The sequence below is a fragment of the Neovison vison genome, chromosome 14 (genome assembly GCF_020171115.1).
Source record: "Neovison vison isolate M4711 chromosome 14, ASM_NN_V1, whole genome shotgun sequence".
Lineage (NCBI taxonomy): Eukaryota > Metazoa > Chordata > Mammalia > Carnivora > Mustelidae > Neogale > Neogale vison.
This window is the reverse complement of record NC_058104.1, coordinates 5391053-5418049: the sequence shown is the minus strand read 5'-3', so window position 1 is coordinate 5418049 and position 26997 is coordinate 5391053. Positions and strand designations below refer to the sequence as shown.

Sequence of the window (26997 nt, the reverse complement as noted above, 5' to 3'; positions counted from 1 at the left end):
CTCGGCAGCCAGGAGCCCCTCTCCCTGGCCAGCTTCCCCATGGCGGGCCTGGTCCCGGACCTGCAGCACATTCTCTTCTGGATGTCCAACTCGGTGGAGCTGCTCTACTTCATCCAGCAGAAGTGCCCGCTCTACATGCAGAGTCTGGAGGAGGAGCTGGACGTCACAGGTGCGGGCTGCCGCTCCGGGGCGAGTGGGGGACGGGGGGACCCCTGGGGGGGCAGTGGCCTGGCCCCTCTTCATCCCAGGCTGGAGTCTGCCGCTCAAACCAAGGGAGGTGGCGCTGTGTCAGGGTCCCTCTGAGGGGGTGACCCTGGAGGTCAGACAGACCCAGCGTCATGTCCCCTGTCGTGTCACGCACTCAGTGTCGCCTGGGGAGGCTGGTAGAAAGCACGCGGTGCCTCGGCCCCGGGCTCTCCCTTTCTGGGGGCTCCGGGGTTTCTGAGAGGAGCCACGGTGCCCCGGGGGCTGGGTGGCTTCGGGGTCTCTGTGGCAGGGGGTGCGCCCGCAGAACCTGAGATGGCAGCAGCGGGAGAGACTGCCTGGGGCAGCCGGAGGTGGGGCTTCCAGAAGAGGGTGGCTGCGGCCGGGCCCTGAGGCTGGCTGGGACTTCAGTTGCCACATGTGTGCCTCGTGGCCCCAGGAACGAGCGGGGAAGGAGGGTGGGGTGGCTCCAGGGGCCGGGGCCGCAGCCTTCCGTGGGTGAGCCTGCTCTTGATCCAGCTCCCTCACTCCTGGGACGAAACCAGAGCCGCTCACCCGCCTCGGTCCCTGTGGGGGGTGGTCCTGGGCAGGCGTGGTCAGCGGCCCTGTCCCTGAAGGCTGCCCCCCCCTGCTCCCCCCGGAGCTGGGAGGGAAGCCAGGCAGGCAGGCCGGGCCTGGCCAAGGCTCCCCCGTGGGCTCAGTCTGCCGGACGCAGCTAGGCGTCTGTGTGCTTAGCTGTGTCTCCCGGAGGGGGGTGGCCGTGGGCTCCGCGTGGGAGAACCCGGAGCAGATAGCCTGGGGCCCTGGACCCGCCCCTGGACCTTGTCCAGGCGGTGTGGGACCCTGCTGAGCCCCCAGGAGGTGCTAGATCCCCAGAGCTGAGGCTGTCCTACTGTGTGCTGGCTTGCCCGCCTGGGGGCTCCGCAGATGGGTGGGCCGGAGGGCCAGCTGGGCCGGTGCTGGGCCACGTGGAGCCAGTGGAGGAGGCCTGGCGGGGACGTGTTGGGGTGATGGGACGCAGAGCCAGCCGCTGTGTCTGGGTCCCTTCTCGTCAGTCATGGCTTCTTTGTGTTTTCTTATCCCCCACCTCACAGCGAAAGGGACATTGGGAGCTTCCTTGGGCTTCTGGGGCCTGGGAATTAGGGCTTCTGGGGAGATACAGAGGGATATACTGGAACCTTCTGTGTCCCAGTGGGCATTCAGGCCTGCTGACCTATTTCCCCCATCCCTGTAATCCTTGGGTGAACGTTGTGCAAGGCGTCCAGTGAGACCTCGCAGGACAGGCTGCTGTGTGCTCTGTCCCAAGGCCTGGGCCTGAAGCAGCCCGTTACCTGTTTTTTCCCCCCGAATATGACATAAACGGCCTTCCCTGTGCGTCTCCAAAGCCAGGGCACTGGGCTGTCCCGAGTGTGGTGCTTCCAGAACCTCGGACCTCCCTCCTCCGAAGCCAGTCTCCTTGGGGCCTCCAGCGGTTCCAAGCGGAGGGGCCCCTCTTCTGGACGTGGCGCTGGCCGGGGAGCACTGGGCCTCTGGCTGGTCTCCAAGTGCCTGTGGCCCTTCTGAGCTTGGGGCTGTTGACAGCGAGTCCCCCCATTCTGGCCGCAGCAGAGTGAGCGGGGAGACCTGCTCCCGCCGTGGCTTCTGGGCACAGTGTTGGTGGGTGAGTCCCGCGGCCCCATCTCGTCTGCCCTGGTTTCACACGCTCTGCGGAGAGGCTGTGGTCTTTGGGTCCCGTCGGGCCTGCTGCCCGAGCACAGGGACCCCGCATCTGGCTGCGTTAAACGGGCTACTTGGAGCTGGTGCGGGCTCCGCTTCCGTAGCTGCTGTCTCTGCTCTTGGAGGGAGTTATTTTTGGTCTGGCCCTGGAGGTCGCTTAGGCTGGCTGATGCTGGCAGAGAGCTGCTGCGTGGCCGGGGCCCCGCCTCTGTCCACCCTGGGGAGTGTGTGGGCCGGGGAAGCTGTGGCAGGACCCGGGCATCCCACAAACAGTGTCCTGTGTGGGGCAGGCGCTGGAGAGCTTGGAGGAAACATCACATCAGCAGAGGCCAGAGGCCAGGTTAGAGTCGTCTCTCGGCCTCCTGACCTTCAGCAGGAAATTTCTGTGGGAAGAATTCTGAAAACAGATGTCACGTCCTGAATACTGGAAAATCGCCTTTGCGTTCCACAAACAATCTCGGTTGTTCCAAGCTCTTACCCAGGACGCCTCCCTCCCACAGGCAGCCGGGAGGTGGGCCCAGCAGGGGTTGGGGGGCATTTTATCCACGGAGAGCTCTCTGGGTACCTTCGTGGCTTTGCCTTAGCCATTGTGGATCTGGGGGCCTCCAGTAGAGGCCCCTGACCCCCTAAGGACTTGTGTGAGTGTCAGCTTGGTCAGAAACTGAGCACAGGGACCCTGTATCTGGGAGCAACCCAGCAGAGCCTGCACCACAGGAGCAAGTGTTTCAGCTGGTTTCCTGTGGCATCAGAGAGACCCATGGGGCATCTGCCGGAAGCCTCCCCATGGCTGTGCTCCGCAGAGTCCTGGCCTCCTCTTTCTGCCGTCCCTCCTCTTCCAGAGCCCTCATGCCCATGCCGGGGGTAGAGTGGGCTTTCTCAGACAAGTTGGCTGCCTAGGAGGTCCGCTGGTCTGGGCCCCGCTCTAGGGAGAGGGTTTGGAACTGGTTTCTTGGTCCGGGTCCTGCTGGCTTTGGTCGGCCGGGGGTCATGTTTGATCTACAGGGGCCGTGGTCAGCAGTGGGCACCTTGCGTGCTTCTGTAAGCCTGGGGTTGCTACAGTCCAGCAGCCTAGTAAGAGCCTCTTGCTCCCCCAAGCCATGGGACCCCCAAAGTTGCCTGATTTACCTCTCCTCTGAAAGGCAGTGGGGCTTCCGGGAGCAGCCAGACCCCATCAGGGTCAGTCCCAAGTGCAACCCCGTAGCCAGGCTCAGGGGAGGACCCTGGGCAGGTGGGGCAGGCCTCTGGCCGGTTCCAGGGGAGTGAGCCCTTCGGGGGTGGTCTGTGGGCCCAGGGGCAGGAGAGACCCGAGACCTGCAAAGAGAAGTGCCTTGAACAGTGGTGCATCCAGATGTTGCTGGGTGGGGGGTGCAGCTCTGTTTCCATCCTGTGCTCCTGGAGCCCCTCCCCAGCCCTGGGAGGAGAGCCCGAGACCGTGGGACCTGCGCTGCGTGGGAATGAAAAGGCCGTAGCAAGATGAGCAGCGCCTGTCTCTGCGGGACACACGCGTCCCAGCTGCCTGCCCGCAGCTCCGCAGTGAAGCAAGTTGCTGAGAGGGTGGGAGACCGGGCCGTGGGCACTCCGGCTGAGCGCTGCTGGGGCGCTGCGTGTCTCCCGTGTCGGGGTGGGGGTGCCCTTCAGGACATTCCCCTTCCCCCCTCCCATCCCCGGGCTTCTTGCCTTTGCAGAAACCCCTCCCAGAAGGAAGGAATCACCAGGCATCCACGGGCACCCCGTCACCCTGCTGGGCGGCCTCCCTGCCAGCCGCCCAGGCTCAGCTCCAGCCTGATGGGGGAGGTGGACGCCCCTGGGCCTGTGGTTCTGGGGGACGCGCATGGAGACCAGGCTGCCTCCCTCCGTGGGCTGTGGGGATTCCGGGCTTTCTCTCCCGGGTGCTGGGAGGAGAACGGGGCACGTAGGCCACTTGGTTTCTCTCTTCTCGGAAACGTCACGGTTCTGGGGAGTGACGGTCTCCTTCGGAGCTCTGGCCGGTGTGCCTTTGACCTGTGTGCGGAGTAGGAAGTGGCTGCAGGGGACCTGGGTCGGAATCTGCTCTTGCTGGGGCTGCTGGTTCCAGCAGAAAACGTGTCCAGAGTCTGTTCACTAATGAGCCGCGGATGCACCTCTCGTGGCTTTGGCATCGCTGGGCCTGGGAGTACAGGGCCCTGGGAAGGTGCGGCAGCCGGGCTTGGGGGGGCAGCCGGCTGGGCTGGGTGGCTTTGGCTCTTGCAGCCCCAAACCCCAGATGGGGATGTGGCCTGCGCCCTCCAGGGGTGACTGTGTGCTGCCGTCTCCCCGTAGGCTCCAGGGAGTCGCTGTTCTCCTGCGCGCTGACGGCCAGCGAGGAGGCCATGGCGGCGCTGGAGGAGGTCATTCTGCACGCCTTCCAGCAGTGCGTGTACTACGTCTCCAAGGTGCGGCGCGCGGCTGGCTCGCTCCCACGTGGCGGGGGGTGCTCCTTGTGGCGCCCCTCCGGGCTGGGGGTGGGGCGCCGGGAAGGAGACGGGTTCTCGTCCCACCACTGCTTGAGGATTTGGGGCTCTAATGGCTGCCTCTGTGCCCTTGAGGGCCGGCTCCGAGCTCCTCAACCTCCTGCTCGCATCGCCCTTGTCCTGGAGGCGGCCGGCCGTGCAGGGCCCGTGGTGCTGGAGGCTCTGGGCAGTGATTTGGAAGGGGGAGCGTGGCCTCTGTGGGCACTGGTGGCCATTGCGGTGAGCAGAGAGGGCGTCGGAGCCTCCGGGTGTGGAGAGGGTGCCAGCAGGTGGAGAGAGGAGGGGGGCCCCTGTGGCAGGTGGTCCTGACTGGGGGAGCCCAGGGGACTTGCTGAGAATGAGTGTGAACTTGGGTGGATTTGCTGGGGCATGTGGAGCCTGGCCCAGCTGCTCTCCAGCAGGAAGCAAGAAGGGTTGGTTGGGGACAGCGCGCTGGGGACAGTGCTCGGAGAACCGATGGGGTTAAGACAGTTGAGTCAGGCAGCCCTGTGCTCAGTTGCTCCCAGCTGCGCGGAGCCCTGTGTTGAGGAGGACACAGCCTCAGTGTCTCGGCCAAACGGGGAGAAGACTCCAGTCCACGTGCCCAGGGGTCCGAATGGGGATGCACGTGGCCCGTGACCTGTTGTCTCAGGATCACCTTGAGGGGTGGGGGCAGCAAGGACTCCCAGGGAGGTGTGCGTTCACCTTGTTTCTGGGGAGCAGCTGATGCTGCCCTGTCACCCCCGAGACGAGTGTGGGTGCCTGCTGTCCCCCCGGCCTTCCGCCAGGGCTGCTGCCTTGGGCCCCAGGCCGCCGTGCCTGGCTTGGCTCTGCAGGAGGGGTGCACCAGTACCGGGGGTGTGGTCCCGAGAGACCAGCTGGCTGCCCGCTGGCCACTCTTCTGTCTGCGAAAACAGGAGGGGCATAGCCCCCCTCACCCCCAGACCTGCGGGGCATCTCTGGCAGCCCTTTGGCCAGGGCTCTCTGCCCCTCCGGGTGTCCTCTGCACCTTTCCCCTGGGCTGGCCCTAGGCAGCTGGGGCCTGTCTGGCAGGACATGCACTAGGCCCAGGCAGGGCCTTGTGTGCAGCTGGTGTTTCCCTCTCGCCCCCAGTCCCTGTACGTCTGCCTCCCGGCCCTGCTGGAGTGTCCCCCTTTCCAGACAGAGCGCCGGGAGAGCTGGTGCTCCGCCCCCCAGCTGCCTGAGGAACTGCGCCATGTCGTGTCCGTGTACCAGGCCACCATGGACCTCCTGCGGCAGTTCCGGGTGCACCCCGAGATCGCCTCGCAGGTGCTGGCCTACCTCTTTTTCTTCTCCAGCACTCTGCTCTTCAACCAGCTCCTGGACAAGGGTGAGGGCCGGGTTGGGGGGGGCTGGGGACCCCTACCCCTGCTGCGGGAGAAGCCAAGCGGGTGCTGGCGGGCACTGGGGGTGCTGAGGCATCTCACTGCTTGGGGGTCCAGGTGGCTGATCGAGGCCCAGGAGAGCAGCTTCTGCGGCAGAGCGGGTACTTCCAGGAGCAGTACTGTCAGGCAGGGTCTGTAGAGCGGCCCCAGGGTAGGGGTGGGGTCTGCACAGGCCTTTTCTGTTCCTTTTATCTCCACACAGCCCAGGCGGGGAGCGAGGAGGGACAGGCTCAGAGAATGGGCGTGGCCTCTGCACCCCTGGCTCTCCTCCCTGCCAGGGGCTTGGGGTGCTAGTTCCTTCCAGCCAGGGGCCCCACTGGGACACAGGAACGTGACCATGACGTGCTGCAGACCCACGGCACATATCACGAGCGTGACCTTCCTGGGCTGGTCGGGGTCCACGGGCAGGATCTGGGTGGGAGCAGGGGTCCTCGGCTATAGGTGCGATGGTCTTTGCATTTGGGATTCTGTGGGTGTTCCAACCCTCCCCTCCCAGAGAGGGGTCCAGAAGCAGGCTAGGGGCCTTGGAAACCCGTGTACGGTTATCAGGCCTGTTCTCAGAGGCTTTGCCATCAGGGAGGACAGGCGTTGGGGAGGCCGGATACCCGCCATCTGGGAGGGGCTGCGGGGCATCAGGTGTGACCTTGTGTCCCGGCTCCAGGCCCCTCTCTGAGCTGCTTCCACTGGCCCCGCGGCGTCCAGGCCTGCGCCCGCCTGCAGCAGCTCCTGGAGTGGATGCGGAGTGCTGGCCATGGGGAGGCTGGGGAGCGCTTCTTCCGGAAGCTTTCCTGCACACTCAACTTGCTGGCCACGCCCCGTGCGCAGCTCATCCAGGTAGGGGGGCGCAGGACAGATCGGGCGAGAGTCACGGCCCTGGCTTCCGGGGCCCCGAGAGCTTGCAGAAGGCTTCTGTCCCACAGCTGTGCCCACCCGCAGCAGGAGGCCCGCACCGTCTGACCCCACACGGCCGGGGGCTCTGCATGTGTGATGAAGGTCAGGGGCCCCGGGATGGGGGCCTCCTTTGCTTGTCCACTGGGCCCCGTCTAAGCACGTGACACTTAGAAGCGGAAGGGGAGGCAGAAGCCTGGGTCCGAGAGAGGACGGGAGGAGGCGCTCGATGGCCCAGCTGGCTCTGCAGAGGGACTGTGGGCCATGCGGCCTCCAGAAGCTGGGCATGGGCCTCAGCCGGATTCGGACGGCCCACATGTGCAAGGAGGATGCAGCCGTGCTGGCTCCTCAGCTTTGGCTCCATGTCTGGGGGCGTCTGGCCCCCAGAACTGTGTGTGGTCACTTGTCGGAGGCACAATAGGAAGCTAGGACCCCCCCAATCCCCTGGTAGCTACCGGACAGTGGTCACGGATGATCCATGAAAGCGAACCAATGGTGTCCCTTTCCCGCCTGGCAGTAGTGCCGCAGGGACCACGGGGAGAGGTGCGCATGGCTGGCGCCGCCGGGAGCGTCAGGACCATGGGCACCTTGGGCATAGCCAGCAGGACACCCCTGCGGGGATCACAGACCCGCCCGTCTGGTGTCAAGTCTGAGCCTCCGTCTCAGCCTGAGGGTCTCCACACAGAAGGTCTCACGTGCTTTGGGGTCACCGGTGCTCTAAGGAACGGCGGTAGCTGCTGGCTGACTGCGCACCCGCGGGGTGTGACCAGCTGCCCGCACAGCGACCTCAGCCTCGTGCTGGCCACCCTGGGGCCCCACGGCCACGGATCGCTCAGCGGGTACAACCTCCCACGTGCTGGGGCCTAGACCCTGCTCAGGTGTCAAAATGTTGAGTTCCGGGATTGTTTTATTCTTGAAGTAACACATGGGTTCACCGGAGGAAATTCAGAAAGAGGACGTGTGGGTGCAGATCACGGATGGGACCTGGGCATCTGGTTGGCTTCTCGGTGGCACGAGCCCCCAGGGAGAAAGAACGCAGAGGAGATGCGACGCGCCAGGCTAGCAGGCGGGTGACCGTCAGCTGCGGAAAAGGCCCGAGAACGCGTCGAGAACCGGCCCGAGAGGGAAGGTCCTGGCCCGGGAGCAGCCAAACCCAGCAGTGTGAAGAGAGAGCAGAGGAGCAGCAGGCCAGGAGCGGCTCTCTGAAGAGCGGAAGAAGTGGGAGGTCACCAACAGCCAGTGTGGAAACAGAGAAGGGGACAGCTTCAGCACGGACGTTGACGGACAGTAATGACTGCGTCTTTGTCAAACTGCAGAAAACACCTGAAACTGCTCACAGGAATGGGCGAGTTTGCTGTGGCTGCCCTGCTACAGGGGCTGCGGCCCAGACGTCACAGATGCACGCACAGAGGTCACCGGGCCACCAGCGCCCCACTCGGCACCCAGCCACCCTCATCAACGTGAGACGCACAGGAAGAGGACGAAGCAGCGGCGCCGGGTCCTACTGCCCCTTCCCGCACGGCCAGGCGCCCGGGCTGAGTTCTAGAGCGCAGACGGCAAGGAGGCTTCCTGGGGGCCAGGGAGCTTCTGAGCACTGCAGGCACGACAGCTGCCTGCTCGGTGGGGGCCCGTGCCCTCCCCGTGGCACAGGCTGGCCTGGCAGTGCTGGGTGGTTGGTGACCGCCTGGGGGGTGCAGACCTGCGTCCCACCGTGAGCCGGCCGGGCAGACTCTCTGGGAATGGGAGGGAGCGGGTTCCAACACGAGAGACGGATGCGGGGAGCGGGGGTGGGGGACACGGATCGGGTTGGTGGACTTCTCTGTGAAGGGCTGCGTGGTCCATATTTCAGCCTTCGTGGGCCATGGAGAATTTGGCCATCCCAGGTTCCTTGTTGTTGTTTTAATGCTTTTATAAAAATCTGAAAACCATTTTTAGCTTGAGGGCCCTATAAATATAGGCTTCAGGCCACAGTTCACCATTCCCTGAAACAGACTTCAGGGAGAAGAAACTTAGAAAACCATCTTCATAAAGAGACGACTTAGTGTCGGTAAAATAACAACAGGACTTTATAAAAGAACCTAAAGGATTCTTGGAAACTAAAACCATGACAGCGGAGAGGAAGGACTCAGTGGCAAGACTGGGAGACAGAGTCCAGGAAGTCACCCAGAAAGTGTCCCTGCACTCAGGTAAGGACACGGGAGTGTGCTGGGCCCGCGCTGACACCAGCCCTGGATGCCACGGGAGGGAAGCCGGGATTCTAGGAACTGAGCAAACCCAAAGGCACTGACTCGGGCCAGCAGAGGCCATCCTGAGCTGGGCGGCAAGGGGGCAGCTCCCAGAGGCTGCCCTGCACCCCAACAAGGTAGCCTCAGGACACGGTTGTCCCTCCAGCGAAGGCACTGGCTACCCACAGCCCCAGCCTCTTGGCAGTAAACCCAGAAGAGACAGAAGCAGAGGAGCAAAGGGAGGGGAGAGAGGAGGACCTGCCGGCGAGGCCCAGGCTCCAAACACTGAGTCAGGAAAGAGCAGGGGAGGTGGCTGCTGCGGCATGGGGGGGACCAATACACCCCTCCCCCAACTTTCCCTGAGGTTCCAGAGCACGCTGCCAGGAGCCAAGAGCTTGAAGGGGGAGCAGACTTGCAGGGGGCTGAGCGCCGCACTGTCAGGACACGGCCATGAGAAGCCTGTGAACTTTCTGGAAGAATAAGACAGGACACATCCTGGAGATAAGCCATCAGGGTGCTTTCTGAATTTCAAGAGCCAAGTCAGAGGCTGGGGGCCCCAGAGGGCACGAGTTGGGCCAGCGCCTCCAACGGCAAGTCCTGAATGACGGCATCACAGAGAAGTGGATTCACCCGCAGAGGAGAGACGGACCCAGAAAACCAGAGAGGAGGAGCGTCCCTGGCCAGTGGAGACCAGGGTTGCAGGGGATGGTACAGGCTGTTGGATTTCATGCACAAGTTCACCTTCTTCTGCACTGCTTGGACTGCTGGTCCCACTTGAGGGAGCCTCTCTCTGCTGTGCCCACAGAGCCAATCTTGGGGGTCCCAGGTGGTAGGAGGCTTTGTGTTTATGCTTTCCTTTCAGCCTGGTGGGTCAGGTCTCTGATGTGCTGTCAAGCAGAATCCTGCTTTTCAAATCCCTGCGACTCTTTCCCTCCCTTCTCAGCCCTGGGGGTGGGTGACGTGGTGGGCATAGTCAGTACACAGAGCCCTGGGTGGGGTGCCTGCTGGCTGCCTCCAGGGCCCCTCAGTGACCTCACCGGCCACCAGGGGCACCAAGGCCCGCGTGAGTGAGCTGGGAGCATGGGGCCAGGCAGCCCAGGCCCTCTGCCCCGGCCCTCAGTGTGACTAGGACACCCTGGGGGTGTGGCTGTGCTACCCGGGAGCCTTTGATCACGAGCTGCTGCTTGTTGCATAGATGAGCTGGGCAAACCTGCGGGCCGCCTTCCCCACCCTGAGCCCCGCGCAGCTGCACCGGCTGCTGACCCAGTACCAGCTGGCCTCGGCCGTGGGCCCCATGAGTGCCTGGGAGCCAGGCGCCCAGGACAGCCCCGAAGCCTTCAAGTCAGGTGAGCTGCCTCTGGGCCACGAACTGGAGGCCCTGTGCGCCGTGTTGGGGCAAAAGGAGCTCCCTGGGTGACTTCCTACAGGAGCCTGCAGAGCCTTGGGGACCTTCATCCTGGGCCATCTTCCCCTGGAAACACCCTGCCCTGTCTCCCACCTGGGGACCTGGAGACCCTCACAGAGTGGGGTGGGGGTAGTCAGAGCCCACAGGCCATGACCCAGATCCAAGCTCTGGGTCAGGCTGGGTCCTACCCATTGAGGAGCCTGAGGCTGCGGTCTTGCTTGGGGCATAGCCGACCAAGAGGAGAGCAGGGTCTGCGCGTGGAGACAGTGTGCTTGCCACGCGCGTGCGCACACATGGCCCACATCTCTCTGCTGCATAATACACTATGACACACAAATTACAAGGACGTAGAAACTATAGTTGGAAACTGTGTCCCTGTCCCCCAGGGGCTCAGCCTGGACAGAGCCACTGCTCTGAGCAGGACTGTGGGCTCCTCACTTTGGAGGCCTGTGACATGGGGGTGCTCTGCCGGAGGCCCCCATGAGGTGGGTGTGTTTTAGGGCAGACATGCCCCCCACCATCTGGGTTCCAGGGCCACATGCAGGTCACAGTGGATGGGGGCAGTGGGTGGGGGGGTGCCCGGAGGGGAAGTGTTAGGGGCCCACTGTGGGCAGAGGTTCCAGCCGGCAGCTCGAGCTTTGCCCTGGCGGGTCACTGGACACAGACGGCGGAGCGCTGGTCTGGGCAGGCTGCCTTTGCCCGGATGCCCCACGGCCGCGTCCCCAGTCCTGATGGTATGGGGTGGGGGTGGCTGGCACACCTGGGGAGGAACAGGAAGTCTGGTCTTGCTGGGCCTGTCATGCCGTCCCCTGCCCCTCCCCCCAATAGAGGAGGTCCTGGAGTCCTATGAAAACCCCCCACCCATTGTGTTGCCGAGCGAGGGCTTCCAGGTGGACTTGGAGGCCGACTGCCTGGACGACAGCATCTACCAGCACCTTCTCTACATCCGCCACTTCCTGTGGAGTCTGCGTAGCAAGCCCAGCCCCAGTGGGGGGTCTTCCCAGCTAGGGGGCCTTGAGGTACCGGGTGCAGCTGGGGGGGGGGTGTAGACTCGGATAGCAGGGTGGCTGGGGGCAGCCAGCTCAGGGCCTGGCTGCTGCTGCCCCTGGGAGTGCCCAGAGCACCTCTACTTCTCCCACCACGCCCAGCCGCCACGTCCCTGAGTTCTTTCTCCCCTTGCCGCCCAGGGCCCACACCACACCATCTCTGAGGGCCAGAGCGGCCCACTAGTTTGCAGGGGAGCCCGTGAAGCTGGCCAGGGGCGCACTCTGGCTTCTGCGGGGGCTCCCCGTGCTGGGGGCCTTTCAGGAAGGCAGAGCCGCGGGGGCCCCCAGGCTGGCCCCCTGCACGTAGACTCCTCGTGCCTACTCACGCCTCCCAGCACCCCACTCAGCCTCGAGCCCACTGTCCCGGACTGGCCCGAGCCTAGAGGCACCTGTGGGAAAGTGCTCCTGGAAGGGAGGAGGAACGCAGCTCCAGGAGGTGAGATGTGCCCCCGGGGCTCACGCTCGCACCCCAGCCCTGTGGCCACCTGGCAGAGCCCCTTGGGAGTCCTGCCGCCGTGAGGTCCTGGCGGTATGTCCGCCTGGGGCTCGCAGTGCCTGCCCAGGATGCCAGAGGGCGGCTGGGCCGTGCAGAGCCATCTGTGGGACCAAGTTGCTACCCTGAGGATAGAGGGAGGCAGGGAGGAATGGCTCAGGAGACCAGCACAGAAGGGAAGGTGGGGAGGCAGAGGGATGGGGGTCTCTGGGCCATGGCAGCGCCAGCCGAGCTCCTGGAGATCTGAGTGCTGGGGCTGCAACCACAGGTCTTTCTGGGGCTCCCGCTCAAAAGGGGGGCAGGCTCGCTCGGGGCCCTGGTGCTGGGCTGGGGGGGCGGGTCACACGGCGGGGTGGACAGAGGTGGAGTCAGCACTTAGAGGTGCAGAGGGAAGAAGCAGGGTCTCACAAGGAGCCTGAGCAGAGGCCCCTGTTTGGCCCCTGGAAAGACCAGGGGGGTGGTGGTGGAGGTGCCACTTCCAAACGCACGGGGGTGTGGCCTGGACCCCTTACCTTGACCGTAGTTGGGGACTTGCTAGAACACAGTGAGCACCCTTCCTGGGGACAGGCCGCCACAGCAGTGCAGACAGAGCCCCCCTGCTCCTTGCCCACCCAGGGGACAGCTTGGGTCCCGCGGACGAGCCCCCTCCGGCCCCTTCCAGCCGCAGCTCCAGCACGGAGGATTTCTGCTATGTCTTCGTTGTGGAGCTGGAGCGGGGCCCCTCCGGGCTGGGGATGGGCCTGATCGACGGGCTGGTGAGTGGCCCTCTGGGCTCCACTGGGCCGGGCCCTCTCTTTCCCGGCCCCCAGCTCGTGGGGAAGGCTGGGACCAGGGCTAGGAGTGCAGCGGGTGGCTCGCAGGCATCAGAGGAGGGAAGGGCCTGCAGGGGACGTGACAGTGTCTGGTGCTGCCCTCGCAGCCCCGTGGCAGAGCTCGTGAGGGAGCCAGGCCCAGGCGCACAGAAGCCTGAGGCCGCCACTTCTCCCCCAGCATACGCCGCTGGGTGCCCCCGGGCTCTACATCCAGACCCTGCTCCCGGGCAGTCCCGCGGCTTCGGATGGCCGCCTGTCCCTGGGAGACCGCATCCTGGAGGTGAACGGCAGCAGCCTGACGGGTGTCAGCTACCTGAGGTACCCCCCGCCCTCGTGCTGCAGCCACCAGGGGAGCCCCTGGCCCATGAGCAGGTCCCATCCCGACCCTGTGCAGAGGTGTAGCGCTCAGCCGGCTCCTTCAACCTCTGAGCACACAGCTGCCCCGCCAGGGGGCCCTTCGAGGGGGTGTGTCACAGCAGGGTGACAGAGCGGGTCCCTATCCCAGGTTCCCCCAAAGCCCTGCCTGCCTCACCTGTCCCAAGGCTGGGCCTGCGGGGAGTCCCCACAACGCGAGCCTGGCTCCCTCCTCCTCCCCCTGCGCTGGGTTTCAGAGCCGTGGACCTGATCCGAAATGGGGGCAAGAAGATGCGGTTTTTGGTCGCCAAGTCCGACGTGGAAACAGCCAAGAAGATCCGCTTCCGCACGCCGCCCTCCTAGAGCGACGGCCACCTCCTGCCGTGCTGTTCCCATGTTCCCTGTTGTGGAAGACGTACACCTTAGTGTATATTTTATTTATATGACAGAGAACACTAAGTTGTGATGTTTGTTACAGAGCTTTTATGTGTAAAGATTTTAATGGAAATGCACAGATTCAATAAACTATCTTTCGTATTCTAAAAGGCTGGCCGTGTGTGGAATGAAGGTGGGCGCGGCGCCGAGCTCCCCAGGAGGACACAGGGTCCCAGTGCTGCCGGTGGGGTCTTACCTCTGCCCCCCGGCCCCCACCCTGAAGCACGGAGCTCCTGCTCAGCACACAGCATAGCTCAAAGATGGTCTAGAACCGCCTGCCCCAACCCCCGCCAGGCGGTAGCTCGAACCCTTACCCCACCGGGGGCACCTGGGCCTCCTCTCGCTCACCATAGCCATGACTGGGCCCTAACACCGCTGGTAATCTGCGGCCGGTCCGACGTCCCCCGGGTCACCCTCCCCTCACCCCAGCAGGAGACTCACCTGGTCCACCAGGTGGCTGGCTGTGGTGGGGGTCGCGGCGACAGCACGGCTTGGACACCTGCGCCAGGCGTGTTCAGCAGGCTCGGCAGCAGTGGCCGTAGCAGGGAGCTCAGGGCTGGGCTCGGGGCCAGAGTCGTCTTCTTGGAGAGGAAGAGAGACCTGGAAAAAGAGGGGCCCTGTCAGCTGCTGACACAACCCTCACAGGGAGAGGGGTCTCAGGGAGGAGCCCCCCCCCCCCGCCCAACCTGTGATGTCCTCGGTCGGTCCTGAGCACTAGGCTTCCCGCAGCCCCATGTGGCCCGCTGCTGAGTGCAGGGGAGAGGCGTGCCCGTGGCCGCATCACATGTATTTTTTAAAAAAACCTCATTCTAGGGGCGCCTGGGTGGCTCAGTGGGTTAGGCCTCTGCCTTCGGCTCAGGTCATGATCCCAGAGTCCTGGGATCGGGCCCCGCATCGGGCTCTCTGCTCTGCGGGGAGCCTGCTTCCTCCTCTCTCTCTGCCTACCTCTCTGCCTACTTGTAATCTCTGTCAGATAAATAAAGAAAAAATCTTTAAAAAAAAAAAACCAAAAACCTCATTCTAAACACATGATTGAACCCCAAAGGAAAATGCTTAGAGCCCCAGATCCAGGGGGCCAGTTCCAAAAGGCCAGCAGCAGCCCAAGGGAAGCCTGGCCAGCTCCTGGTCTCGGCGGCTCAGCACCGAAGGAGAGAAACCCGAGGGGCTGAACGGGGGCCCTACGTAGCTGAGTTCCCAAGGGGCTGGAGCCCTGGGAGTGGGGACACACGCAGAGTCCCCAGCAGGCCCCTTCCAGGCAGTAACTGTTTACTGCGCCCAGCTCCCGCCCACTTTCCCAGACGCTGCCGTAATGTCACCCCGAAACACCAGGACAGCGCTCAAGTCTCCCTCACCCGCACTCGGCGGCGCAGCTGCAGGGGACTCAGAGCTCCAGGTGGGGTCCTCGCGGCCTGAGGCCGACTCACCCGCCAGGAATGCTCTTAGCCACGGCCTAGCCCAGCTCCCCAGGATGTCTCAAGCTCCCGTCCCTCATTTCCACAGCCTGTTGGCCAAAGCACGGGGGACGGAAGCCCGCGGTGAGCGCGCAGCTCCCCGCTCCCCACCAGGCAGGTGGCAGCAATTGTGTGGACTGCAGAGTCCGGGAGTGAAAACTCCCAGGGTTTGCTTCTGTCTAGACTCTCAGGCAGCAGGGAGGCCCATCAGGCAGAGAAAACGTAAAGGCAGCATCTCTGGCCTGGCCCTGGCTCGCTGACAAGCGGGGGAACGCGTCTTTCCCAACCCACGCTCACCACCTAGTTCGCGCGCCGCTTTAGGACCCAAACTTCCAGCACCTGGAAACGCCGCAGGCCGAGCGCCGGCTGAAAACACGCCCTGAGACCCGGCAAAACCAGCAGCTCCCTCTGGACCGACCACCTCCTCAGCCCCGGCCTGCCTTCCCGCCTCGGGCCCGGGCCGAGCGGGGCGGGCAGGGGGCGGCCGAACCGGGTCTGTCCCGTCCGGCGAGGACCAGGGGGCCCCAAGCGCGCTCCGCCCCGACGCTCACCGCTCCGCTCCACGGGCGCGTTACCTGTCGTCTGCCGGAGGTCCTCGGGGGCCCGGGACGCCAGGCGGAGCCGAGGCGGACACTCTGCCGGCCGGAGCCCGGTTCGGTCCGGTCTGCGAACCGCGTCCGCCCGCCGCAGCTGCAGCGCGGTTCTGGCGTCCGCACGGTCCGGCGTCCGGGGGCGGGGCCAGGGGCGGCGGGCGGGGCGAGACCGGCGAGGCGAGACCGGCTGAGACTCGCGGAGCACCAGCGCCACCTGGTGTCCCGGATGCCTGCGCGCAGCCCGCGGAGGTGAGGGGCAGCCCTGGGAGCTAGTGTCCAAGGCAGGAAGCTGACCTCAGTGGAACTGGGGCAGGAGGCACTAAGGGGTCGCGGGAGGAACCAGGACACCTCTCTTGCGCTCCCACACTCGGCTAGTCTCCCCCACTCGGCATAATACCAGCGCGATCCTGGCTTGCGGGGGGTGGGGGGGTGTTGGCCCTGCCCTTCCTCCAGATGGCAAGAGACTGCAGGCCAGAAGAGCCGCAGCTTCTACCTCTGCCATCATTCAGTAGCATCAGAAGGCGGGCTAAGAAAGGACACTGAGCGGAGGCCCTTCCCAGAGGTGGCTGCGCCAGTGGGAGAGTCACGCGGCTCCCTTGCTGATTGCCTACATCCATGCTGTTATTTCTGTAACATCTGGGACACGGTGGGGAGTTGGTGGGAAGGAACGGCCCCGAGTGTCTGGCCCAACAGGGCGGGGGTCCCCACCTGCCCAGGGCCAGGCCTCCCAGCCCAGCAGCGCTCCCCACACCTGGCCCTCTCCCCTGCCTCGTGCACACAGGGACATTCTGGAAGAGGTTTATTGCCGCTGCACCTCCTTTTGCCTCCCAACAAGGAGCTGCCAGAAACAGACCAAGCAGCCCCCACCCACCCCCAACGGGGTGAGAACTCCAAATCAGATCTGTGTCACCACACAGCTCAGCATGGGACAGAAACAAACACCCAAAGGCTGAGGGCGGGACAGCCTGACCTGCACAGAGAGCCCCAGACCCACCTGAGGCTCCTCCCCGGGTCTCACGCCCCGCTGGTGGCAGCCGCAGCTTGCCTCTCATTCTGCGGCTGGGCCGGCGTCCCGCGGGTGGCGCCCCTCACCCCGGCAGGAGGCCCATTTCCTTCTCCACCAGGCGGCTGACCGTGCGCAGGGCCAGCGGCAGGGCGGTGTTGGCGTCACGGTGGTAGCGGGGCTTGGACAGTTCTGCGCTGGGCGTGAACGCAAACTGGGCCACACTGGGCATCTTCAGCAGCGTCAGGAGCTCAGCAGCCCGCGCGCGGACGGCTGCCGCGCCCTCCTCACGGTGCATGGAGCTCGGCGCCGGGCTCTGGGCCAGGGTCCTCATCTTTGACAGGAACAGAGAGACCCTGAGAACGAAGGGATCCCGGTCAGTCAGCTGCAGGTGCACCCCACACGTGAAAGCTGAGGCCCCACAGCGGGGCCCAGACGCCCGAAGCTCTGGGTCGGGGGGCATCAGCTGGGAGCAGCGAGGCCGTGGGGACAGTGCTACTACCGGTATCTGACCGGAGCCCTCGTGCTGCGAGCCACATGCAGACCTTGGGGACCAGGAAGGCAACCGGCACCGGCTCCCCTTCTCCTGTCCCAGCCAGTACCTGGGAATCAGGTCTTGGCTCCGGGAGGCCAGCTTGGTCAGCGTGGTCACCAGCACGGCGATGACCTGTGGGGGGCACTCGGGGAGGGCGGCAGAAGGGCGCGACTGGGTGAGCTCGAACAGCAGGGCCTCGAGGGCCTCAAAGAACCTGTTGATCTGCTCCACGGTGCACCGCCGGTCCCAGGACACAGACAGGTACTCGCCGATGGCCCAGGCCTGCATGGAGACAGAGCCTTAATCCCGGCGGGCGCCCCAGCGTGGGAGAGGGCGGTGGCGCGGCGGCCGGCCTTACCACGGAGGCGAGCATGGCCCCCCGGCTGCGGACACTGCTCACGCTCCCCACGAACTCCAGTAGCTCTTTCGCCAGCTCGACCACCAGTGACGGGTGCAGCGCGCAGAGAGCCAGGAACTGGGAGCTCAGCACCCTGCCCGGGGAGGACACTGCTGGGCCGCGGCTGCCCCCAGGCCCCAGACCGTGGCCCCCCATGTAGAACCAGAGCCAGAAGGAGAGGGGGAAAGCCTCTGAACAGGTTCAGGTCCAGATGCTTTCAGCCCCTAAAGGAACCCAAGGCCCAGCTGGGGCTGGCGAGTGGTGTGGGCACAGGCCTGTGTGGATCAGGCCTTCGGAAAGGGGCACAAATGGTCTGGAAGGCTCTATGGAGAGGAACTGGGGCCAGCACTGGAGATTATAGATCTGGGAGAGGAGGAATGGAGGCGGGGGCATTCTGGACCGGGGAGAGGAGTGTGGGCAGCGGCTGGCCCCAGGTGATGCTGGGGAGCAGGGCACAGGCTGCAGAGGGCAGCTGGAAAGGGGCACAGCGCAGGGGAGGTGGGACTCAGAGCCATGGCAGCCAGAGCTAGGGGTGGTGAAATGGGGCTGGGTCGGCGGGGGGGGGGGGTGACACCTCGTGGGGCTGGCAGGAGGGCCCACCTGTGCACACGGGCCTCGTACTGGGGCACCTGGTAAAGGGAGTCACATCTCTCCAGGAGCAGCAGTGCCAGCTGGTTGGCCAGAACCCCGTCAGCAAACTGGGGATCAGGAGGGAGACACAGACTCAGCCCCCACCCCATCAACCTTCCCCACATTCTGCTCCACACCCGCTGGTGCCCGCCCGCCTGGGGCTGCTCTTGGGGGCCGTCAGGCCGCCCTCCCGGTGCCTCTCGCTGATCCAGAGTGGGATCTGTGTTCAAGGACACCGGCTCTGCGGAGGCCCAGGGTCACCCCAGCCGCGGGAACCGAGCAGCCCGGAAGCAGGCTCACCTGAGTCACTGCGGAAAAGAAGGCCTGGAGCAGCGTGGGCACGGCCTCGGCGCACTGGACCACCCGGGCGCAGCTGGCCATGGGCTGCAGCAGCTGGTGGAGGGGCGCCAACCTGGAGGGCAGGCCGCACGTCCCACTGAGCGCCCGCAGCCTCTCCCCCGGGGCCCACAGACATGCTGGTGCCCAAAGGGACAGGGCACAGGGTCGCAGTGCTGCGGCCTGGGAGAGTTCTGAAACCACCTGCACCGCCTCCTCGGAGGACCCCCCCTGCCCCTCACCCTGGGAACCATGCACGCCGGAGGGTGCGCATGGGGGTCTGCGCTCAGGACGCCTTGTTTCGGTCCTGGCCCCCCAACCTGCTCCCCCCAATGCCACCCCTCAGTTGCTCCCTCTGGACAATGGAGTCATCACAGCACCGACTTCACAGGGTTGTGGGAACCGAACTGGCACGCTAGTAAGGGGCCGAGCGTGAGGCCTGTGCCCGGCAAGCTCCCACAGCGTGGGTAGCGACTACCAGGGCAGGGGGACAGGGGGCAACAACAGGGGCCTCTTCAGCTTAGAAGGCATGATGCTCAGGGCCGGATGTCCCCAGACGTGTCCCACCCACCCTGGGAACAGGCTCTGACCATGCGTAGTGCTCTTTGAGCCGACCCAAGGCCGTGGAGCCAGGGACCCCCACAGCCAGGCCCCACCCCAGGGCCCCCCAGCCTGAGCAGCCCTACTTCTCCACGGTTCCGCTAGCCTTGGCCCGCAGCAGGTGCTGGAGAAGAGCCTGGAACTGTGGGTCCCGGGAAGCCTCCAGGCAGCTGGGGTTCCTGAGGGAGGCGTCCCACAGCGGCCTCTCTGACGCAGCCGGTGACAGCCTGTGAGCAAGCAGACGCCTGAGACCAGGCTCAGATGTGGGCTCTGGGCCCAGGCCACCAGAGGCCCGACTCGGTCCCAGCCCTCGCGGACACAGAGCAGGCGTCATCCCGCACCAACGATGAGCCTGAGGAACTAAAAGGGACCTGGGGCTCGGTACTTGCAGGGTGAGGCTCTCCCAGCGAGAGACACAGGCCCGGGCCTCCGGGGCCTGGGGCTGGAGAGAGGTGCTCTCGTCTGGGCAGCTCGCGGAACAGCAGGGGACGGGGAGGGATCCAGTCGGCAATGGGGAGGGGACCCGGGGACAGGCATCATCCCTTAGGCTCACCTGAGCTGCAGATCCAAGGCCGCGGTCAGACAAGGCAGGTCCAGCAGCGCGTGGAGCATCTCCACAGCTGTGCCAGGGTCCACCAGCCACGGCAGGAGCTCCACGAACTCGGAGGTGAGGGGCGGGCTGTTCCAGGCCAGGAGCTGCAGGAACAAGCGTGGCGGCTCGGTGGGCACCAGGAGGGCCCATGTGGGGCGTGCGGGCCAGCAGCTGGACCCGTGGCTGCCCCAGAGGAGTGCACCTCGGTCCCGGATGGGCGGGGTGCCGGTGCCCCCTACTTTCCCTGCGCCGCCTTTTGCACCAACAGTTACAGCAAGCACTTTGCACTTGTCACTGTTTCTCCTCTACCGGAAGGACCGAGGCTCCAGTTAAATTTGCAAAGACCACACGGAGACCACGGCTGGTCACAAACAGCGCGTCGAAAGGTAACAGCACAAAGAGCTGAACACAGCCGGTGAGGCTCCCAGACGACAGGAACCTACCAGCTGCGACAATCGGGACAAATTCTAGAATGAGCCATGGTCCAGCCTCGCGGCTCCTCTGAAGGGGCTCAGCCTGGGGTTCTCCCCGGCGGGGACGCTGTTCCTACAGGACGCATGGACCCCCCGGGCTGTCCCATGGCCGGCATCCCAGGCCCCTCCCCGGATGCTAGCGACTGGTGCCAGTCTGGAGGACGAGCCGGGGGGGCGCTGTACCCCCCACCCCCCACCGGCCCGAGAACAACCGAGCGTGCCTTGAAGAGGTTGGGGAAGCTCTGCTTGAGAATGTCAAGGTTCCTGCCGAACAGGGGCAGGCTGTCCCCGCAGAAGCGGACGAACTCGAAGGCCAGCGTGGGGCTGTGGAAGAGCTCGCAGGGGATCCTGGTGAACAGGTGCTGGAGGATGGCTTCTGAGTCCACGGCGGCGGCCTCCCCTAAAACGCACCAGCCTCGTCAGGGCCTGGCCCCGGCACGAGGGACCTCACCTTGTCAGGAGGACGCCCCTCCTGCTGGGGGGCACTTAGGGTTCTAGACACCAGGGGCCCTGAGGTACGCACGCTGCACGGGGAGCCCCGGCCGAGCCTCGCCCACCCCGCCCCGAGAGCCTCTGGCGACCACCCAGTCCCTCTGGGTCACGCGACGAGGAACGCTCTTTAGAAGGTGCTGGTTCCACGGTCCCTTATATGAAACTCCCGCCAACTCTCGTGGCAAAGAGCGTTCCAAGATCAGCGTAAAGCTGCTCGGCTTCAACGAGCCCCTCAAACCCATCTAACGCCTTTCCACCGGACCACTCAAAGCCACGGTTCTACAGACGAAGGAAGCCACCGACGGAACAGAGGCCCGGGCCACCCGGCTGCTGGAGGCTCACCGTGTCTCAGGAAGAACTGCGCAATGGGCAGCAGCGCCCGCGCCCGCGCCGGGTCCCCGCACAGCCGTGTGTGCAGCGCCTTCAGGCAGGACAGCGTGCGGTACAGGAAGGACGGGTCCTGCCGGCAGAGCACGTCCAGCACCAGCACGGCCTCCACCAGGCACTGCGGAGAGGCGTGGGGGGACTGGATGACAGGGAGCCGCGTGGGGGCCTGCCCCGGCCCCCGACGCCGCGGGCACTTACAGCTTTCTGCAGGTCCGCGTCCCCCTTTCTCAGGGCTCCTGGGGAAGAAAGAAAGGCCCCCCGTCCCCGTCAGAGGCAACACAGTGAGTGAGCAGCACCCTGTTCTGGAAGCTGGAGGGGAGGGTGGACAGAGACCCCCGCAGGGCAGACGCACGGGAGGCTGGGACAGATGCCTGGGGGTTGGGGACAGGTTCTGCCCCCTGTCCAGCTCTCAGGGTCTGCGCCAGGAACACAGAGTCCTCAGGGACACAGAGGCTGTGCAGGCCCGGCCCCCAAGGAGAGCCAGGGACGCCCCCTCGGGGAGGAGACGCGGCGACAGGACTCACGCCGCGTGCTCTGCTCCGCTAGGCGCTGGCAGTACTCGAAGGCCTTCTCCCTCAGCCGCTCCTGGGGCGGCAGCAGGTGGCTGGCGGTGGACGTGGCCGATAGCACGGACAGGGTGGAGCCCTCCAGCTCCGACCTGTCATCTGGAAAGGAGAATGAGGTGCTCGAGGGGCACGGAGTCCCTGCGGCGGGCGGCTGAGGCCCAGCCCCACCGTGGCCGCCTTCACCCCCACCGGAGGCCATGGGCAGGGCGGGCTCTCTCCCGGAAGCCCGGTCTGTCCCCACCACTGGCCAGTCTGCACGGGGGAGGGCGTTCGGTGAAGCTCTCAGCACCCATGCTGCCATGTGCCCTCTGTGGCTTCTCCTGCACCATGGGGACTGGGGACGGGCCTCCTAAAGCTGATGAGGCTCAACCAGTGCTTCCAGCGCCACCTGGGGCCACACCTGGTGCCGTCCACCTCCTGTCTGTGCGACCCCCCCATGTCCCCCCGACCCCCATGTCCCACCTGAGTCCGGGGCGCTGGGGCCCTGGGGGCTGCTGGCCAGCAGCCACGCCCGCAGCATGGAGAAAGCCTGCACGTTCAGCCACTGGTCCTCCGTGAAGTGCTGGCCCGTGGACAGCACCGTGAAGAAATCTGTGGCTACTGCTCCATCCACCTCGGTGACAGGGCCCGGCTGCGGGAGGCAAGGAAGGACAGGTTGTGGGGACGCAGGCTGGGGAGGTGCTGGGGTCTAAGGCTGGGGGGTGCGGCCAACGGGCTCACAGATACCAGGGAAGGCAGGAGGGGGGCTGCGTGCCAGTGGGAGCCCCGCCCTCATGCTCTCGAGGACTGGGGGCGGCCCCCAAAAGACACATAAACGCTGGCACCTGAGTGGACGTGGTCCTCTGTCAGGAAAGTGACCCCTGCCAGTGGATTTGGCGCATAGCATCACGGGCTAGGCGGGCTGTGACCCCGGGGACCCAAAGCCCCCCCTCCCCACCTGAGTGCAGACATGAAAGAGGGATCATTCTGGAACCAGGGCAGGTGGAAGGACAGGGAGGTCCTGAGTCTCCAGGCTCACCTGCCGGGCTCTGGGTGTGGAGAAGAAGCCTCCAGAAGCATGTGGGACCCCTTGCTGGATGCTGGCATAGCGAAGCCAGTCCACCAACCTCTTGCTGAGCAGGCTGGTCTGGTCTATGGGTGGGAGGCGGGCAGGGACAACATGTGGGAAATAGTCAATCCCACAGACTCGGGCTGCAGTGGCACTGGTAGAACTTTCTAGAAAACAAGCTCTGGACAGGGTGCTGGGCCCTCAGGGCGTGCCTCTCCCTCTGAGCCCACAGTGGCCTCTCTGGAAGGGGGGCTACCTTCATGGAGGGAGTGCGGGGCCAGGCGCGTGACCTTGGACACGACTGGGAGCAGGTGCCTCAGACTGGGCCCCTCAGGCTGCCGGCTCTCGAGGACTCTGAAGGCGCGCTGGCCCACGCTTCGGACCTCCTCCTTTCTGTCACCCTTCAAATGGAACATGGGAGAATGTGAAGTGATTGCCTGCCTGTGTGTGTGAGCAACACAGCATCTAGTCTGGAAACACCAGGGAAGGGGCAGCTGGTCCTGAAGGCCGCCGCTCCACGAGCACACCTGTTTCCGTACCACCGCCGCTCACGTCCGGGGTGTCACCGGAGCAGCCGGAAACTGGGCCCTTCCCAGAGCCCTGCCCTGTCCCCGGGAACAAGGGGCAGGAGAGCAGGAGGGGGCGGGGGAGGCTAGTGGGTGCCCCAGGGCCACCAGGGGCAGGATGGGCACATCACCTGGGCCAAGAGCACCGAGGCCACCAGGCTCAGCTGCTGGCTGCTCTGGACACGGTCACAGGACAGGCTCAGGTCGTCGGAGGGCGACCTCTCTCTCAGGATGGCCGCGCACAGAAGCTGGAGCTGCTCAGGGCACTTGGGCGAGCAGAGGGTGGTCTGCAGCAGGTCCACGCACGTCTTCTCCAGCCTGGGAACGCAGGGCCGCGTGCACGGGGCGGCACATCACTCAGCACCCCACCAACGCGGCCGCACCCCCGAAGGTCGGCACACTCACCGCCTCTTGTATTTCGTGGCCGAGACGATGAGGAACAGCCTCTGTAGGGCGTCCACCGCGTCAGGCCCCGGCTCGTCCTTCTGCAGCAGCTTCGCGACCCGGGAACAGAACTTCTGCAGCTCCTCATCCTGGATCTCCCTAAATGAAAGCGGGGTGTTGGCGACCTGGAGTTGGGGGACCTGTCCGCGGGAGCCGGAAATGCCGCCCTGAGCTGGGTCTGAAGGGATATCCCCAGGGAGCAGAGAAGGCAGCATTACGGGCTTTGTGCGGCAAAGGGAGGACACCACCTGCAACTCCGCCCTCCCTGGGATGCAGCCACTGTCCCCTCTCACCCTGGGGTTAGTCCCTTCCCCTGCCGGTAAGGCTTCTAGGAGAGACGCCACACCTCCAGGTTTTTGTTGTCCCAGGAGTCAAAGAACTAAAACCCACTGATGTTAGCACACAAAATGAAGGATAGTCTGAAATAAGTTGCTTTTCCAGCAGATTCCTTCAGTGAGCCTCCTGCTCCTGGGAACAAGAGGGAAATCTGCTACCTTAGAGGACAAACACTGGGTCACGTTCTCAGGTATGACTACCACGGTTCCTAGTATTTACTCGGCTTCGTTAAAAAAAAAAAAAAAAAGTATCTTCAAGCATCAACAGAAACGGAAATCAAGACAGCAACCTGGTTTTCTGGGTTTCTCTTCCAGTCTGAAAGGCAAGCCAAGCCCAGGAAACACAGTACTAGGGACCTCTGGCTGGGCGGGGGGGGGGGGGGCGGTGTTCTCAGAGGAGGGCCCCCTCCAGCCCCCTAGCCACAGTGGAAGTCCACTGGATCCAGGCTCAACTGATCACTCGACCTCAGAACCTGGGATTCTGAACCAAGACGGGGCAGCTCCAGTCTTAGGCTGACGAGGAGGACGGCCAAGCATGTGGGGCTGGGGGCCTGGGGCTGCTTCCTCTGTTTCTTGTTCTTCCTTGAAGGTTGGCCGATGAAGCTCTGTGAATTCCCCACCACTCCCCATCTCCCTCCTACCTCCTAACCCGTTTTCATTTCTTACAAACACAACAGTCATGTGTGGGATGAGGATGTAGGAAAAAAGAGGCCTGGTCAGGTGTGTTTCTCCCCGGGCTAACGAGACGGATCGGGAAGGTACCAGGCTGCCTGAAACTCACACAGCAGACTCTTTCCTAGAATGGTGGTACCCCTCATCCCAGTGAATCCCTTCCAGTATGTTCTCTAAATCCCAGGATTCTAAAAGGCCAATTTGCTCAAACCCTCCAACAGCTCCCCAGTGCTTTCAAACCTGAACTCCTACTGACTCTAACAAGGCTGACAGGGTCCTGGGCTTGTCTTCTCGGAGAACCACGAGTCCTACTTCTCTTGTGACACCCCGAATCACAGGCTTCTTTAGGGTAGAATACAGTGAAAAACTAAGACCTAACGGATCATGACTAGCTTTCTTCAAACCCTAATGGAGAGAATTCGCGTAATTCTTGCATAATTGCATAATAATTCACGTGATTCATGCATCTTGCTTTGGGATATTGGAAAATGCACTACCCTCAACTCCCCCACTGCCCTACCTGAGACAGAGAGAGAATGCAGAGAGTGAGGACTATTCACTCTGCAGATTTATGACCTGGAGTAGAAGCTGAGCGGGGGAGAGGTGACCCCCTTGAGGTTCTGGGTGGGTCTCAGTTCTTACGTGTCTCTTGGCGAGAACACTAGGGTGACTGTGTCACATGCTGAGTGAGATGCTATCTTCACGTACTACATCCCCGAAGTTCAGGTAAGCTCGATTTCTAATCCTCGAGCTTGAATACTGGAGTATCTGTCCAACAGGGAAGGAGACGCAGCCGGTGCTATGAACCCACAAGGCACCTTCTGAGCAGATTTTTAAGGGTTATTTTGACCACAGAAGATTTTTGCCCTGTTCCGAGCCTTCAAAACCTAACTGGTATTCAGGATCTTGTTTCCCTAGCTGGCGGCAGCCTCGGCCATCCCAGTCTTTCCCGCTAACTGGTCCAGCTCCGGATCCAGTTTTAGGTTTTTTTTGTGTTTTGTTTTGAAGTTTATCACTGCCCTGTGGTCCCGAATGCATTTTCTTCTAAACAAGCGGCGTCAAGTTTTACACCGTCTGATGGACGGTGGGCTTTTAGTCCTAGCCTGCATCCTGCTTTCTCCCGTGGCTGGTTAGGGGCTCGGGAAAGGCGCTACGGACTAGTCAGTGGGAGTCCAGGGCCAGCTGGGGGCCAGAAGCCGGTGGGTAATTTCTCCACCCTATCTAATGCACCCTGAGGAGAGCGAGTTTCTAAATCCGGGATTTCGCCCCTGGCTCCCCAGAGCCCTCGGACGGTATGCGATTGCCGAGGCTGGCACGCAGAGCTCGCCGGGCCTCACTGCCAGCAGGCTCTCCAGCCTCTCGGCGGCTTCATGCTCCTGTCCCTGAGCACCGGACAGTCTCTGGCTCCCCGCCTGGCTGCGGGACGCGCGGGTGTCGCCGCAAAGCTGGGGGCCCCCGCCCCGCTTCCCCCGCACGCACCCTTCGCCGGGAAGCTCAGGCGCCGCTGCCTTCTGGGACCCGCCGGACCGCCCCGCCCCCCGGGCCTCTAGCGCGGGTCTATGTGGGCTGCTGCAGGTCGCCGCGCGCGCGCCCCGCTCTGTAAGAACACCCCCCGCCCCCGCGAGGAGCCCGAAGGGAAAGGCCGGGCCACCTGGCCTGGTGGAGCAGACTCTCGGCCCCCGCCGTGAACATGCCGCCGCCGCTGCCGCCGCCCGGAGACCCAGCCCCGCCGCTTCCGGGTCGCGTCACGTGCTGCGTCACGTGGGCGGGGCGGCCGGGACGCCGGCCAATGGACTTTGGTGGAGGCCTTTCCCTCGGGGGCGGGGCCGTCCGTGAGCCGGCCGCCAGTCCCCGTGGACTGGGACCCTGAGACCTCGGAACCTGAGCATCCCGGGTCCCAAGACCTAGGAGCTCGGCACCCCGGGATCCCGAGCTCCCAGGAGCCCATGACGCGGGAACTTACTCTGGGACCCGAGGATCCTGTGATCCCGGGACCTTGGCACCCCAAGATCCCAGGTCCTCCTCTCCCCCCGTGGACTCTGGGGCACGCGGGTGCCGTCAGGAGAGGACCTGTGGGCAGCCCCGCACCACTGCCCCATTTCTGGGTCGTCTCCTGACCATCCACGGCACTGTCCTGTGGGGGTCCTTGGCTCAGTATGATCTGAGCACCGGACACACGCTCCGTGGCTGGGCGGATCCGTGTCCAGCAGTCTGCAAGGGCAGCCGACCCCCTCCGCAGTGCAGCTTTGCTGTTCTGAGGCTCTCACATATTTAGTGCCTATCATGGGCTGTAGCGCTGCTATGAATAGTCTTATTCCCTGCCCGCCATAACCACGGACAATGGCTGCAACAGGCTTAGAAGAGGGAAACTAGCTTCTAACCCTTCTGAAAGACGTGTCTGCCACAGTATTCCCGCCTGCAGGCT

General features: G+C 64.2%; 2 protein-coding genes across 6 annotated transcripts in view; one reads left to right on the top strand and one right to left on the bottom strand.

Annotated features, from left to right (window-relative positions):
- Nucleotides 1–13380, top strand: part of RADIL (Rap associating with DIL domain) — an 84096-nt gene extending 70716 nt beyond the window's left edge. The window contains exons 7-16 of the mRNA XM_044233591.1: nt 9–169; nt 4219–4331; nt 5502–5739; nt 6456–6628; nt 10103–10253; nt 11141–11331; nt 11500–11794; nt 12443–12606; nt 12842–12981; nt 13275–13380. Coding sequence (XP_044089526.1) covers nt 9–169; nt 4219–4331; nt 5502–5739; nt 6456–6628; nt 10103–10253; nt 11141–11331; nt 11500–11794; nt 12443–12606; nt 12842–12981; nt 13275–13380 — 1732 coding nt within the window. The remainder of the gene's footprint in view (nt 1–8; nt 170–4218; nt 4332–5501; nt 5740–6455; nt 6629–10102; nt 10254–11140; nt 11332–11499; nt 11795–12442; nt 12607–12841; nt 12982–13274) is intronic.
- Nucleotides 7572–26300, bottom strand: AP5Z1 (adaptor related protein complex 5 subunit zeta 1). Of its 5 annotated transcripts, none has more exons than XM_044233589.1 (20): nt 26224–26300; nt 23527–23664; nt 23253–23439; nt 22812–22956; nt 22526–22638; nt 21970–22138; nt 21466–21606; nt 21140–21177; nt 20897–21059; nt 20284–20462; nt 19551–19693; nt 19084–19224; nt 18362–18473; nt 18032–18129; nt 17393–17525; nt 17102–17316; nt 15479–16855; nt 13894–14052; nt 13196–13418; nt 7572–11072 (listed from the first exon to the last, which is right to left on the bottom strand). In XM_044233589.1, exons 1-17 carry the CDS (start codon nt 26262–26264, stop codon nt 16585–16587), a joined length of 2427 nt encoding a protein of 808 aa, XP_044089524.1. In that variant the 5' UTR covers nt 26265–26300; the 3' UTR covers nt 7572–11072; nt 13196–13418; nt 13894–14052; nt 15479–16584. The 5 variants fall into 5 exon arrangements, with proteins under 5 accessions (XP_044089524.1, XP_044089522.1, XP_044089521.1 ...); XM_044233587.1 differs by lacking the exon at nt 26224–26300 and having other exon boundaries at nt 15479–15765; nt 16491–16855; nt 23527–24255; XM_044233586.1 differs by lacking the exon at nt 26224–26300 and having other exon boundaries at nt 11748–13418; nt 23527–24255.
- Between the last annotated feature and the right edge of the window lie 697 nt (nt 26301–26997).